Source organism: Polypterus senegalus, chromosome 9 (genome assembly GCF_016835505.1).
Source record: "Polypterus senegalus isolate Bchr_013 chromosome 9, ASM1683550v1, whole genome shotgun sequence".
NCBI lineage: Eukaryota > Metazoa > Chordata > Cladistia > Polypteriformes > Polypteridae > Polypterus > Polypterus senegalus.
Genome location: NC_053162.1, coordinates 144,393,447 through 144,409,865, shown reverse-complemented (window position 1 = coordinate 144,409,865; position 16,419 = coordinate 144,393,447). Strand labels below are relative to the sequence as shown.

Below are 16,419 nucleotides of genomic sequence, written 5' to 3'. Positions count from 1 at the left end.
AACTGATAACTTCACCTCAAGTTCAGCTCATTGCTGAATTTTCAAACTTTCCAGGCTACAGTCTTGTCTTGACATGCTAGTTTTTGAGCTCCTCCAGTCCATTTCTAACTTGATTTGGTTCTTTAGCCGAGCTTTCACTGGTGGGCTAGGGAGGTCTGTTTTTTTAACAGTCAACAATCTGGGTTATTAATTAGGATTACACTGTCCAGCTTTGGGTTTGCAGTTTACTGGATTATCCATTAAGCCACGGCAGCTATATGTACACTGTCTTCAAATAAAAAAAAATGTCTTCATTGAGTTTCCAAACCTGTCCTGGTACCCTCAGTTTTTCCTGAAAGCATATGGCATACTGTAGGAGCTACGCTATGGCATGGGTGTGACATGGCATCTTCACCAGTTAAGCTCCAGCTTCCTTTAGAATATGAATTGGAATAAGAAGGTGTAGGACACAGATGGGTGGATATTGTTTTATTAGAGCCAGGTTTGAATGAACATATTTGTGTTGTGTAACTGCCTAAAGGCATGATTATTAATTATGGTGGTGAAAAATATGGTTGCTCTTAAGTAACAAACAAAAAAGTGCATGTAAAAATAAAAATAAAAAATTTGGGGTGACTGACAAGAGTCATTTAGTCAAAAATTATTGTTATTAATATTTCATATTGCAAGAACTTGTTTATTTACTTCAAATTCCTTAGGCTTACTTGGCCCTAATGCTCATATCATCATTGTGAAAGAAAGGGCTAAATCTAATCTTCTGGTTCTTTCCTAAATACTTCACTTTTTTCACATATGAGTCACAAACAATTACTAACAATTACTTCTGTTCTTTCCAACTGTAGTCAACCGTGAAGCAGATGACATCTCCTGGTACTCACCAACTGGAAAGAAACTGGAAAGTAACCAGCAAGAAATCTCAGTGGTCCGTAATGATGAAGTGTCCTCCACCCTTACAATCTACTATGCAGGCATTGACGATGCTGGAATCTACAGATGTGTGGCAACTGCTGATGGAAAAGAAGCTGAAGCAACAGTCAGCTTTATGGTTTTTCGTAAGTGCTTTCCTTACTCTTTATTTAAAATGCTTTTCACCACAATTATATAGTCCTCCAAGTGTATCAGTTTATTGTAACTATGGTATAAATACACTGTGTAAGCAATTTCAAAAAGAAATGACTGTATCTGACTTCTTTGTACTGGAGAGATTGTATTTAAATTTTATACTCTTGCTTCTATTATATGCAACAAATTTTATAATGCACCCAGTTACCCTACGACATTCTGGCAAAAAGATAGAGTTTGTGGATAGGCTCAAAAACCCCAAACCATTTTTTGCAAGTTAGGCAGCTTTACTGAAACAGGTCTACTGTGATGCTTTTCTACCTAATTACCTCAAGTCACAAATTTAAGCAGGCCATCTTCTCTTGAGCAATGAATAATTAACCAAACTTTATCGCAATTTTAAAGATGCAAAGTATTTTTTTACTGTTAGTTCTAGTATTATTTGTACAAAAAATATGGAAAGCGTGATGCACAAATAACTACAGTACTGATACTAAATTTCCAAATTGAATGTTTGTACCAATCAGGGATCTCCACATCCCTGTTTTAAAATAAACTGGTTTAGAAAATAGATGAATAGATTGATTATGAATGAACGTTTGTGGTGGTTTGTTAATACTAATGTTAGCTCTGATCCATCACAGTTTTACCAGTTTCTAGTTTATCTCTATGGAATTTGGACACTCTTTCTTTTGCTTGTATTTTCCAGAAACTGTGGCCTACACCCGCATCCAAAAGTTGTACTTGTTATATGAATTGGTGATTCTAATTTGGAATTTAATTATTGAATGTGGCTTGTTGTGAACTGGTATAATATCCAGAGCGACCCCCTAATGAAGAAACGTTGTTTAGACAATAAATAGCTGCAATGAAGGTTCCTCTTATTTCATATTAATTTATTTACCATTTTCAGTTCCAAAGAAACATGGCTGCCATTCTCTTATCTTTCTCTCTGTTGCCTTGGCTGTGAAGAGAATTCATTTAAAGAAAAAAAGCTCCAAAAAGCCCTCCAAGCAAAAAAATCTGTTTATGATTTTAAGCACAAGAATAGCCTTCCAAGAAAGTCCATAATCTTTACAGTCTTTGTGGAAGTATTTGTAGTTTTACAAAAAAAATTTTATTTTGTCTTTCATATTTTTCCAGAAAAATTGACCTTCCTAAATGTTCCATCACCTCAGGAGTTTAATGATGGAGATGATGCCAACATAATATGCAACGTCACCAGCTCTCCCGCCCCTACTGTTATCTGGAAGCATGCAGGCAAAGATGTTACTTCGAAGAAGGATGGTATGCTGTAAACATTCATTAAATGAGGCTTCACAAATAGATTTTCAACTCCTTGTGGTACTTTTTATAACTTCTGCCTCATAGATAAAATTTCCATATTGGTATTTCATTAAAACTTTTTTCCAAGCACATATGAGAGAAAAGCAATATGTTCCAGGAAGAAAAGAAAAAAAAGTAATTTCAGATTTTTTCTCTAAAGTTGGCAGAAAAAAAGTGAAGAAAATTTGAAAAAGCATCCTCATCTCAGTATATAATAGAAGATGCTAAATTTGAAGACCATCACTAGTAACGGAGACAGACAGTATTAGGTGTAATATATCAGATGAAGTGTACTGGTTATCCATTTCCTTGTGAAAGTGCTGTACTGTATTTTGCATGTACTCACTACAAAATATTTCTGTTCTTTAGTGCTATCAAAAGTCAGACTTTTGCAAAAAAAAGTGCAGTTTTGTCAGTATTATGTCACATAAAGATTCTATGTTAAATAAAGTCTTGTTTGACCTTGGTGTATTAAATATTCTATGCCTTGATGGTCCAAGGTAGTAGTATGTCTCACAATGGCTGTGAATATGTGAAAGGTGACATTATTATGTAGAGCTAAATGGAAAATGTTGTATTAGATAGTTAAAGCAAGATAATACATCTAAGCAATAAAGTAAAGTCATACTTAACAAAATAGATGAAAAACATGGTAAAAAAATGTTGAGATTTTGTGAAAAGATTAATGAACATTATTAAAAAGAAGAAATACAGCATAAAAAGGTACACCTATAAGGCAAAAAGTTTTTGGACACCTGACTGTCACACTTATAGAAGCTTGTTAGATAATCTGTTCCAAAACCATTGACATTAATAAGGAGATTTCCCTTTTTTGGCTATAACAGCTTCCATTGTTCTGGGAAAGCTTTTCACAAGATTTTCTAGTGTGTTTGTAGGAATTTGTACCCATTCAGTTAAAAGATCATCTGTGAGATCAGATAATGATGTTGAATGAGAACATATGACTTGCAAACAGTGTTACTACTCATCTTAAGGTTGTTCGGTAGGATTGAGATCAGGGCTCTGTGCAGGTCACTCGAGTTCCTCCACCTCCAACTTGTGTGCAGGTACACAGTCATGCTGGAACAGAAGAGGGCCCTCCCCGAACTGTTGCTGCAAACTTGGGAGTTGTCAAATATCTAAAATGTCTTTATATGCTTTTGCATTAACAGTACCCATTACTGGAAGCAAGGGTCCTGTCACAAACCCTAAAAAATAGCCCTAGGCAATTTTTCCTTCGCCACCAAACTTTACATTAGGCACTATGCAGTTCAGAAAGTTCGATTCTCTTAGCATCTGCCAATTACACATTTGTCATTCAGACTGCCAGATAGTGAAGAGTGATTCATTACTCCAGAAAACATGTTTCCACTTATTTGTAGTCCAGTGACAGTGTGCTTAACACCACTCCAGCTGCCACTTGGCATTGTGCATAGTGATCATAGGCTCGTGTGCAGCTGCTCTGGCCATGTCCTGAAGCTCCCAATGAACAGTTCTTGTGCTCATATTGCTTCTGTTAATGGTTTGGAACTTCGTTATGAGTGATGCAACAGAGAATATATGATTTTTATACACTATGTACTTCAGCACTCATGTGAGCCATCCTATGAGTATGCATGCTCTACTACTTTGTGGCTGAGCAGTAATCACAATAATAGCACATACAGTTGCCAAGGGCAGATCGAGTAGAGCAAAAATTTCACATAATGACTTGTGGTAAAGGTGGCATCTCATAACAGTGTTATGTTGAAAGTCACTGAGTTCTGCAGTATGACCCATTCTACTGTTAATGTTTGTCAATGGAGATTGCATGGCTTTCTGCATGATTTGATGCACCCGTTCACAATAAGTGCGGATGATACACCTGAGCTCGTATATTGGGAGGACTGTTCATATACTCTTGCTCATATAGTGTATAAATTAACTTGATCATTTTTTGAAAGTCAAACCCACCAGGTAAGTCTGCTGTTTGGTTCTGAATATATAGAAAAATTAAATCCTTTTCAGTATATAGGAAAATAAATCAAGTAAGGTGCAAGCACAAATAGAATTTGGAGTTCACTTTCATTTTCTTCCATTTCTTTTGCAATGCAGTTCGTTTCAGCATCCTTGGTAACAAGTACCTGCAGATCCGGGGCATCAAGAAGACAGATGAAGGGACATATCGTTGTGAGGGCCGGATCCTGGCACGTGGAGAGATTGACTTCAGAGACATTAAAGTCATTGTTAACAGTAGGTGTTGTTGAACATATAATAACAACTAAGGTCCCATTTCTTCAGCTCTACAGAAAAAATCAGTTAATTATTTAATTATTAACTCTACACTATTTTTCATTACATACGTTACAGACAACTTTTACTGTATTTACTTATAAAAATAGAGAACCATCCTAATTTGAGATTAGTTTTGAAGGACTATATGTAAATATATTTTCATGATTCCAAGTAAATTTGTAGCTTTTATTTATTGGCTATTAATGACTAGAGTCTGTATTTATTTTGGACATAATGATCATAAAAATGCTCTCTTTGCACAGTCCATGTTGAACAATTTTAATAATCAACACAATTACACATTTATAGTGTATAAACTAACCACAGAATATCTTATAAAATCAAAGAAATTTCATCAAGTTTACATTGTTCTCATGGCATTAGTCGTAGCTCATGATAAGTAACTTTCTGAAGTCTGAAATAAGTCTGACACTCCCATAAATACAGCAACATTCACAAAGTGAGTCTGCTTTGGAAATGTAGAGCAACATCATGGGTCCTGAGAAGCCACACTGGGAACCAAATATACTCAGTTCAATTCACAATTAATCAAAATTAAAGGATTAATCAATTATTATTTGAAAAACTATCCTATTATCACTCTTGTGATAACCCAGGATGTAGATTTCTCAATACTCAGACAATTGCTTTCCAGCAGTAAATCTGAATGACTGAAATACACACGTCTGACTTTGGTCTATCTTCTCACTATTATCTGAAGTAATTCTGTTTTATTTAATACAGGAAAATAATTCAATTGTTTGAACCTAATGGAAAACATGTTAGAAAAACTGTGTCCTCATAAATAATCTCATAGAAAGCCAGAAAAAAATGCAGTGGAGTTTACTTCTGAGCTGAATGCAAATTATTACATTCCTCATAAACAATTAGCACACAGATTGTCAATAAATGCAAAAACAGAAATTAAGACAGAAAATGAAAGACTGTAAAACAGCAATGGATTTTACTTCATTTCACAATGTGCATACCCTCAAGACAAACTATTTCAATGTGTTTATGTTTACTTTTACAGTATCTTTGTCAGTAACATACCAGTAGGTGTCAATACAAGCACTGCATTCAACTGAGACTTAGTGGTAATTAAATAATTAAGAGATAATTTAATGATTGTTAAATTAATAATTTATTATGTATTTTATTGTTTATTGACTCTTTCATGATGTAAGAATGCATTTCATAAATGTAAGCAAGTTAAGGATCAACATATGGCTCAGTCTGTGTTGTTTGATAAAATGTTTTGTTTATTTAAATATACTTTTTAAATTTTTTTTGCAAGTTCCACCAACTATTCGAACAAGGCATGCAGAATTGAATGCAACAGCAGATATCGGAGCATCTGTGACCTTATCCTGTGATGCTGATGGATTCCCTGAGCCATCAGTGAGCTGGGCTCGGTAAGTCAAGTCAACTTATTTTTGTTAAGCGCACTTCACTGAAGACACCTTCACAGTGCTGTATATGATGTACACACACAAAACATAGACTTGAATGAACATATTGTACAGCAAAAAGGTAATAGTGCTTTGAAAGATTAGAGAAAAGCTTGTCTCTGTCTTTATGGACATTCAATGAGGCCTAGACCAGTATCTTGCGACTCAAGAAGCAGGCTTTTTTATTAGCTGCAAAGACACAAAACCAGGGCCAAAGTATTCAAAACTTTTAAAAAAAGAAAAAGAAAAAACACAAACAGGGAGAGTGGAACCATGTAACCCCTGACCGCAGATATTTAAAGGTAAAACCAGAATAATCAAAATGCAAGCACTGTAAAAGGTGTCCAAAAAAGAGCTGAATAAGAGAAGTACACATTAATGTCACACCATTAGTACAGTATTTATTCCCAGCTCACATAGGGCTGGGGCAGTCCCACAACTTTAGCACCAGGAGGGCCTGCCAAACACCAGGGTTAATGAGAGGACCAGACAAGACCTTTTATTCTACAAGGAATTCAGGCACTTCCAGGCAGGTGGTGCTAGTGCATTGAGAAGGGTGGAGACTACATTGAGAAATGGAATTATCAGTTTGTTAACGTTTGTTCCATTTTCTAATAAATCTAATTTTCTAACTTTAGCTTGACTCCCCCTCGTGAATAAAAATGAAAAGACAAGTAACTTAATCTGGGGATGGAAACCCGGTTATAACATATTACATTTAATTAATTTTTCATGTATTCCTTAGTTCAGTGTAGATTTTCCTATATTTGTGGGGGTGCTCTGAATGCCAGAGATTTACATGTTAGATTAATTTGTGGCTGTAAAATGGCCCACCCATGACCTTGTGTTAGGATATAGCGGGTTGGACAATGACTGACTGACTGACTAAATTGGCCCATCATCATTAGTGGGCTCTGTGTCGCAACCAAGGGGCAGAAAAAAACAAAATTTTTTTTCTGGGTCAGGAACACAAACCAAAAAAAACTTGCATTGTTCTGATTTGGAATTTTCCTATCATTTTTGTTGCTGTTAAAAATAATGAAAAATTGATCATTAACAAAAGGGGGGCATGGCATGCTTACACTAGCCTGTGAAATTGTGAAAGGCAACAAACAGTCTTACAGTAATCTGCAATGGCTTGCGTCACTATTCCACTATACTCCATTTGTCTACAGCGCATTGCCGCACCCACCACATGACAAACCAACTAAGGATCCCAGAGCAGCCATGCAATGGGTGAAACCTGCACTACACTACAGTGAGCACTTGGTTAAATTAAGAGTTTACATATTCTATCTTGTATAGAGAACATCACAGGGCTACAAAAAAAAACAGAGCAAGAAAAGCAACATGGAACATGGCTAAACAAAGGAAATTAATTGTTTTTAAATAATACTAGCAGACCTCGTGCGCTTCACTGCAGTCGCTGTAGTTGGAATAATTATGTATCTACATGCGACTTATAGAGCTTCTTTATATACAACATTTTTGGTTTGTCTTCCTGGAGCCAAAACGTATAAATTTTCTCTATGACTAATTCGTGAACATGCTACATAAAAAATAGAAACGGGAAAAACGACAACACCGCTGGGAACACCGGCACATCGCGTCTACTAAATACTAAGAAACACTAAGTAGAAACGCTAAAGGAAAAAATACTATTCATTAAGTACTGCATCTAGTAAACAGTAAATCAGTAAAGGAGAGAGGACTAAACACTAAGGAATAAGAACAGCAAGACCGCGTCAGCTGCGGAGCTCAGCTCGGAGCGAAATGAAGTAGTGATGGGTCGTTCTTGAACGATTCGTTCATTTTGAACAAATCTTTAATGTGAGTCGGGAAGAATGAGTCGTCTCGTGGGAGTGATTCGTTCAGTCGTGCATGCGCATTTGCACAATTTTCTATAGTTTCTGTATTGGAATTCGTTCGTTCGTTCATCACGTGACAGCCCCATAAGCTTAACCAACTCAGTCTGAGCCGGAAACAGAATTGATTAGTTCATCTCTCGAGTCTTTGGGTTTGAGTCGTTCGTTCAATAAGCTTAACCTATGCAGTCTGGGCCAGAAACAGAATTGAACGAAATGACTCGAAAAATGATTCGTTCATTTTGCTGAACGAGACTCAAAGGTCCGAGTCAGTAAAATGATCCGAACTTCCCATCACTAAAATGAAGTGAATGAAATGAGGTGAATGGGAGGGGAGATGATCACGTGACTCCCCCACCCGCCTTAACTCTCCATCCCTCCACAAACACGCAAACACAGTCTCTTTGATCCCAACTCTCTTTTATATAAATCAGTAAAGGAGAGAGGACTAAACACTAAGGAAAAAGAACGGCAATACTGCGTCAGCTGTGGAGCTCAGCTCGGAGCGAAATGAAGTGAATGAAATGAGGTGAATGGGAGGGGAGATGATCACATGACTCCCCCACCCGCCTTAACTCTCAACCCCTCCACAAACACACAAACACAGTCTCTCGGATCCCAACTCTCCTTTTCATATAAATCAGTAAAGGAGAGAGGACTAAACACTAAGAAAAAAGAACGATAAGACCGCGTCAGCTGCGGAGCTCAGCTCAGAGCGAAATGAAATGAATGAAATGATGTGAATGGGAGGGGAGATGATCATCATGTGACTCCCCCACCCGCCTTAACTCTCCATCCCCACAAAAACACAGTCTCTCGGATCCCAACTCTCCTTTATATGTACTGTATAGATAATGAATAAAAAATACAAGTGATTGTTTCTGGCTCCATAAATGGTTAATAAAATCACTTTCTTTCCTGTTTTTTCAGAACTTTTTATATGAAAAATAACAGCTGTGATGACATTTGTCAGTGCATGCATGGTGCATAACAGCTATGTACTTTTACAGTCACTGCCATTCTGAAACCTGAAAAGGAATGGCGAATTATTAGTTAAAAAAAGAAGGTAAACTAACAAAACATTTACTTAGCACTGCAAAGATGTGCTTAAATAGGAGTGAAACCTCTACATGGTGGTCCTATGGTTCTGCCCCCCTTTAACATTGTAATTTAAACTTGAAAGGATGGAAGACAGTGATAAATATTTTTAGCTTACTATGCATTTTCACATAGATAATTACTTTGCAGATTGCTTAGTTTAAATCTTTTCTGTAGTTAAAATACTGCTTTTCTATATAGGAATAAAAGGGATTATACTTTTTCAGAAGTTGATCTTAATAATAAAACCCAGGGTAAATAATATGCTTCTGTCAATAACAAAATAACATTACAGAATTTCTCTGTTTGTAATGCATTATTTCAAATTTTTCCTACAGGAATAAAGTTGTTTTGGAAAGGGGTGATAAATACAGCTTTAACAGTGATGGTTCAGAAATGACTATCTTTAATGTGAAGAAGATCGATCAAGGAGAATACACCTGCATTGCCAAGAACAAAGCTGGTGAAAAAGAACAAGAGATCAGCCTAAATGTTTTTGGTAAATATCTAGCCATATAAATTATTTTAATTGTATAATAGAATGTGTGGTTGATCATATGCACAGGAATACTGACAAAGACAACTGAAAACTAAATTCCACATCAACCATCTTTTTGGCTTGCTTTAGAGGCTTCAGTGGGGTTTAAGTACAATTTCACATTTGGTGCACTCCAATGAATATTTACTAGCAAAATATTAATTGGCATGTCGAGTGTTTCTGCAGTAAGCTCAATTGAAAAAAAAAAATCAACTTTTCAACAAAACATCCTTCTTTGAAAGCTTTATCTCACACAAATCACTCTAATTAGAAAATGTATGGAGGTACTTTACAACTCGTTCATTTTATTTTTTTAATGGTTTTGCCTTAAGAGATTGAGCCCCTGACTGTGCAATTCACGGGCACTCCTGTGGAGCCCTCCCTTATAGTTATTAGTGCTCTGCATGACTCCTGGAGGGCACATTGTTTTCTTTATATCATAAGGTTACTCCGGTCAGACTGAGGATATTCCTGTATCACTCATCTAAACTTTTAATAAAGGTGTTGGCCAATGGTCGAAATTCAAAGTACACCTCTTAAAATGCAAATCAGTGTAATCTCCAAATTAACTATTTAAAATATTACTGTAATAATTTAACATTGACAATAGACTAATAATATATATATTAATTAATGTTAAAATCTGCAATTAAGGGTAGCAGAGTAGTACAGTGGTTAGGGCTGCTGCTTCGCTTATCCACCATCAAAGTTTGGAATTCCACACCAGATCTGTGTTCTTGGTGTCCACTGCAGGAATGTTTTCTGCCTGCTCCCAATGCAGCCACGATAGGCAATGGCCATTATCAACACTCAATTAAATTAAACAAGTCTAAGAAAGTTACTTTATATTATATTAACTTGATTTAAATTTTTAAAAAATGCTAAAATGATAAAGTAAACTATATCAATAAACATTTCAATAACCACCTACAGATAAAAGTGAACATTCGTTTTTTACCGGTTAATTTTTAGACATTGTTTTGTATGGTGCCACACTTAAATTTAAATGACTGTTATATCGAGGAAGCCAGATAATATCCATATCTCAAATAGCTGCAATTTTTCATTGTTTCTCAAGCTAGAACAATGGTAGGTTAAGTGAATCCCTAGAAGTTGCAAAGGGCATCAAAAGTGAAGACTTAACTGGTCACCTTGAGGATTTTATCTTGTACAGCATTTTTTCACATAACCTAATGTTCAGGTTTGAAATGATACCTTTCTCATTTCTGTTTTTTTTTTTCTTTTTTTTTTATTCAGTAAAACCCAAAATCACCTTTGCACAAAATAAGACAGCATTGGAGCTAGATGACCAGGTTTTGACATGTGAAGCCATTGGCGATCCTACCCCATCTATCGTGTGGCGTTTTGGCCATCGGGTATTCTCTGAAGGAGAACAGGTAGGCAGTGATCTGGAGATGGTTTATGTCAGCTTGCTGATTGTCTTAGAACCATTTCTTTCTTTTATGTGATGCAGGGTTTTTTCTTTTATCTCCTCTGTTCTTGTGGTGATGGTACCACAGCCTTATGGATCAAAACAAATATTTGGCAAGCCTGTATTAGATGAATGGTCCTCTTACACCTTTAACTTTCTCAAGTTTTACAGTATGTTCTTTGTTTCAGCAGATTCTAGTTGCAGTAAATCTGCCTACATACACTACCATGGTAATTTATTTCAAGGTTTGAATCAGGATATTTGTAAATCTATTGGAAAAGACGATTATTTATTATTTTCCTGAATTCATACCTTGGTTTTCCCCTTTACAGCATACGAATGACAGGATTTATCAGGTATGAAATTGTTCAAAATCAGGTACAGTACAAACCCCTGAGAAAATCCTGTTACAATGAGTGGGCCAAATTGTGATATTTCTAGAATTAAATGTTTTATTATTATTATTGTATCCTCAGAGTCTTTTGAATTTTTGAGGATATTCTGGGATTTAAATGGGTAAATGCCGGAAGATCCACGTTAAAGGGTGAAAATGTTAAACATTCTCTGGTATGCCTCAACAGGTTCAGCATATGGGAAATGTGGCTGAATGACTCGTAGTAGTTTTAACCTTTCTAGTTTCCTTGAAACTTAGGAAACTACAGGAAATTTAAGTAACCTTTACTAATGATTAATGAGGGGAATACGGGAATAGGCAGGAGTCATCACACCTTGGCTCATCTTGTCATTCTCATTCGAAGTGACGAAACGTAATGCTAAGCAAGCAGAGCTGCATGTTGAAATGAGCAATCAATAAAGTGTAATGTCCCCATCACATTGCTCTATAGACTATTGTCATGTAAAGAGAAGAGGGGAAAATAGCAACATACACAGACGCATCTGCATTTTCTGCATTTTATGTTTGCCTGCATTGTTCAACATAATTTACTAAGGCAAAAATAATTAGCGGTTTTCTACCCTTCCTCTCTCTCTCTCTGCATATACTGTACATATATATATATATATATATATGTGTGTGTGTATGTGTATACAGTATATATATATATATATATATAGAATATTTATATATATATATATATGTATCTTTTAATTATTTTTGTACACATTAACAAATGCAAGGCACTTTGATGTAATATATAATCAACGGCTGAGCAAGTGTAATATTGCATGCTTTATCCATACCCCTCACTGTATCACCAAAGAACTGCTAATTATTTTTGAACCTTTCACTTTCCTTAATCTTTATCTTGTCCTGGGAACAGCACTTATTCTAATCATAGGAATGGATTTGGAGTTTGTTTCTAGTCACCATTTAGTTTTAAAATAGCATATATATTTATATATATATGTTCTGCATAACTTTAGTTAAAAAATGCTCAGCAATTCTTGCCAGCAAAATCAAATTTATGTGTCTTGGATAAATTGTTGCTTTACCTCCCTAATGATTACTTATCTGTGTATTATACTGTGTCTTTCATATCTATCTATCTATCTATCTATCTATCTATCTATCTATCTATCTATCTATCAGTTTTGTAACTCAAACAAATTTAGAATGATACTGTACATGTCCACATCTGTGCATACTTCCTGCGGCACATAAAAATTGGCACCAGCCACTGTTATTTCATTGACCATGGAAAGAATCCAAAACAAATCAACATACCAAACTTAAAGATTTTCTTTTACAATTTTAGCTGCTTTCCTCTATCATGCTTTTCTCAGCATTTAATCTAAGTGGCAAAAAACATTCAACTAAGCTGAACTTGTTCAAAGCAATTTGGTTTGCTTATTTTTTTTCCAAGTTACTCAGTTTTAATGTCACACACTGACACACACCCTGGGCTCAGTTCTCCACACATTTCAGAATCAAACTGCATATTTTTGGTGTAAGCAGCTGGACTGGTCCTTTCTGCTTTCTTTTTTGCAGTTATAAAACTGTCACCAGAATCGTCTCATTGACTTATTTCCTCCACATTATAGTCAATATTTGAGAACAGTGCTATGACATTTTTGCAAATCTGTGCATGTTGATGACTGGATGCTGAAATGATGTCATTCATTTTCACAGTATTCCACTTATAATTGTATTTTTTGCAGTACAATGCCCCCGTTTTTAATATTATATAGATAGTATTCATAGAGTAAGAGTATATACTGTATATATTAAATATGATATGGTATGGTACTGTATTTGTATATTATGTGTGTGTGTGGGGGGGGGGGGGTGTGTATGTGTACGCAGTACATATACAGTATAAAGGTTCACTTTGAGCTTTTTTGGAGTTTACTTAACATTTTTGGAACTTAAATACTTGATTGTTTCATTAATTGCCCTACCATTTTCCCAAACCAACCTCCCCTAACCCTCAAAATATGCGTGAAACCAGATTAATAAAGGATCTCGAATATGTCTCTGCTTTTAAAGAATATTTTGTTGCATTAGACATTCCTGTGAATGCATTCTCCTAATTCTGCAATTAATCATTTACAATAAAAACATTTAGAGATTATCAGCCAGGATACATTTATTTTCTTTTGTACAATACATTTCTTGAAGTGAACCATCAAACTCAACAATTTGATCTGCCTTGTCAGAATCTAGCCAGTTATAAAGAATGTCTGCAGAGATAATGTACATAGAAAGAAAAGATTCCTTATGTATAAAATGCCAACATTTCAAATATTACCATTGTTTTTGGGAGTTGTCCCAGAGATTGAGATAACTCTGACAAACAAAAGCTGTTCAGTTATCACCCAGAATGCCATCTGTATATATTATGGCATTTTAGGTTGCTGAATGGCAAACATAATTGCATCATGTGGTAGTGACTGCAATGTCAGTGAGGGTGTAAAGTCCAATACATGATGCAGTGCATGAGGAGCATTCTGTATACGTTTGCAAAAGGAGACCAAGTTGCTCACCAAATCACTATTTTTATTGTTCTGTGTTGTCAGAAACCCAAAGTTTTGTGTCATGTTGTGCTATATATATATATATATATATATATATATATATATATATATATATATATATATATATATATATATATATATGAAATAACTGTATTTTTATTCTTTCATAGCCTTTTTCATTTCTCTGTCATACTTTCTATATTCCTTTTATTTTTTTACAGAAATTGAAATAACTAAGGTACCATTAAGACATGATAAACAAATTTTATATCGTGTCTTTAGTTATTGTGTTGAGCGCTAAAAACTGTAGTAATACGCTTGATGCCAGAGACTGATCACTACAATAAAACAGTGGAAATGAAGCACTGTTAATTGTGACTTATTGGCAGGTATTATAAAATGACAGTGAAACGTAATTCTTTTATCATTATTATTATTTTGTTTTAGTTATTTTTATTTGTTACATGGCATGTGGATTGTGTCATAATAATCTGGGGTTGCCACCTGGCTCTGTGTTGATGTTTGTTGTTGTTGTTTGACAATTTCTTGTTATTGGGCATAATGCAACAGGAAAGACTGTAATTGGAGATATAAAATATCAGGCAGTAAAATTAGATGAAAGACTAATTGACAAAATATCTCAAAGCAACATAATCCAATTGAGAGGTGTGGGTATGCAGAGGTTCTCCTGGCAGCCTGGTCAGAGACCTGGACACTTAACTTTATCAGCTCATATTTGGGGATATATAAGAAAAATCTGGGACCCAGAATAAAACTCACAAACACATGAGAAGAATGTACAAACTGCTCACAGATGGCAGCCAGTGTAGGATTCGTACCCAGGACACTGGATTGGTTAGGCAGCCATGCTATCTACTGTACCACCTGATAGTAAATTGTGTTTTACAAAATGAAAAATATACATTATATAATTATTTCTCATGTAGTAATACAGTACTCTTTCTACCCTAACAATGTTTGTTATTTTGTGTCAGTAGGTTAAATGAAGGTTTAATAATGTGACGTGTGATATAATGTTGTAACACATGTGTGGCTATATATGTTAGTGACACTGGGACTTATAGCTTTGCTATGCTTTTGAATGGTGGCAGCCCTAGTTTGATTGTTGTTTTTTTACCCTTCTGGTTAGTGTATCACCATTCTGTTGGTCTCCATACTCCTTCCACTTTCAAAACCAATTGGACATTTGCTGGATTGCAGTTTGTTTTAACAGCCATTTGATTTATATACCTTAATACTTGTTCTGTTTACAACGTTTTGCATGTCTTGTTACACCTGAATCTTAAACAAATAATTCACGTTTGGAAAAAATATGAACACAAACCACTTCTGGATCGGCAACACATATTTAATTCACTCTTTCTGAAATAAGACAGTAGTTTGTTTAATAGATATTCTAATGAATATTAAATGCTGTTTAGTGGCTAAGAATTATTTAATGTAAACCACAGGGTTTTCATGTGGAGAATAGCTTCTTTATTTCAGACCTTTTAACAAAGCTCAACTTGTAAAACAAATTTAACTTCTTGTGCTTATTTATGAAGACTCATAAGCCAGACGTAGACCAAAGTAAGTTATCATCAGAATCTCTTCTAATTGATTTCCAAATGTCCACTTCTTTGTCTTACTTAAGACTATTATATATTTTGTGCTGTATATTTGATTCAGTAATTTGACTTTTTTTCATACAATGCTGAGGCAAAAGATTCTTGTGAATTAGAGCTAATCTTGTAACTCACAGTTTTCAAATTATTAAATTTGTTTTCTTTCAAGGTATGCTGTATTTGCATATTTATTGTGCACCAGTATGAAAGCCCTGATTCTGCTTTAAAATAAATCTAACATTGCCATTCAGGTGTGGACATTAGTGGAGAATTTGACACACTAGAGCAATGCATTAAAGGTATATTTGTTTAAATATACTATAAATGAGAAAAAAATCCAGCTCTAAAGGGCACAAGCATTAACATCCCTGGGCCCACAATAAGCTTTGTACACATGCGCTGAGTGGTGATTTTTATTAACTACAGTATTTAAAACTGAGATTCTTCATCAGCAACGTTTCTACAATTACAGGACATGATCTACTTGAAATGGTCTCACATGCAAACATCTTTGTAACACCGTGTTGAGTAGGGGAAAATGGAAACCAATGTAGTTATGAGGTAGATATACTTAATAATCTGGCCACTCAGTGCACCTACATACTGTTACTGTCAAACACGAATATCTATATAATGCACTCCTGACTATTGCTAGATTCTTCAGTTTCTTAAACTCAAGTTAAACATGGTGGTCCTTAATAAGTTATGAAACCAGCAGGATGAGATATCACCATTACCTCTTGGTGGGAAGTCAGAGCAAAAAATGTTAAAAAGTCTAAATTACGCATTTTGAAAAGTTGAAGTTTTCAAAAAG

The 16,419-nt window shown here is 35.1% G+C and overlaps 1 protein-coding gene across 19 annotated transcripts in view; it reads left to right on the top strand.

Annotated features, from left to right (window-relative positions):
* Positions 1-16,419, top strand: part of ncam1a (neural cell adhesion molecule 1a) — a 712,545-nt gene that overhangs the window by 552,534 nt on the left and 143,592 nt on the right. For 10 of the 19 annotated variants that reach the window (XM_039764024.1, XM_039764025.1, XM_039764028.1 and 7 more), the window contains exons 4-9: positions 843-1,052; positions 2,206-2,349; positions 4,483-4,620; positions 5,960-6,077; positions 9,415-9,575; positions 10,872-11,011. In XM_039764024.1, coding sequence (XP_039619958.1) covers positions 843-1,052; positions 2,206-2,349; positions 4,483-4,620; positions 5,960-6,077; positions 9,415-9,575; positions 10,872-11,011 — 911 coding nt within the window. Of the gene's footprint in view, positions 1-842; positions 1,053-2,205; positions 2,350-4,482; positions 4,621-5,959; positions 6,078-9,414; positions 9,576-10,871; positions 11,012-11,378; positions 11,403-16,419 lie in introns of all 19 variants that reach the window. The other 9 variants (XM_039764021.1, XM_039764015.1, XM_039764013.1 and 6 more) reach the window with 1 other exon arrangement.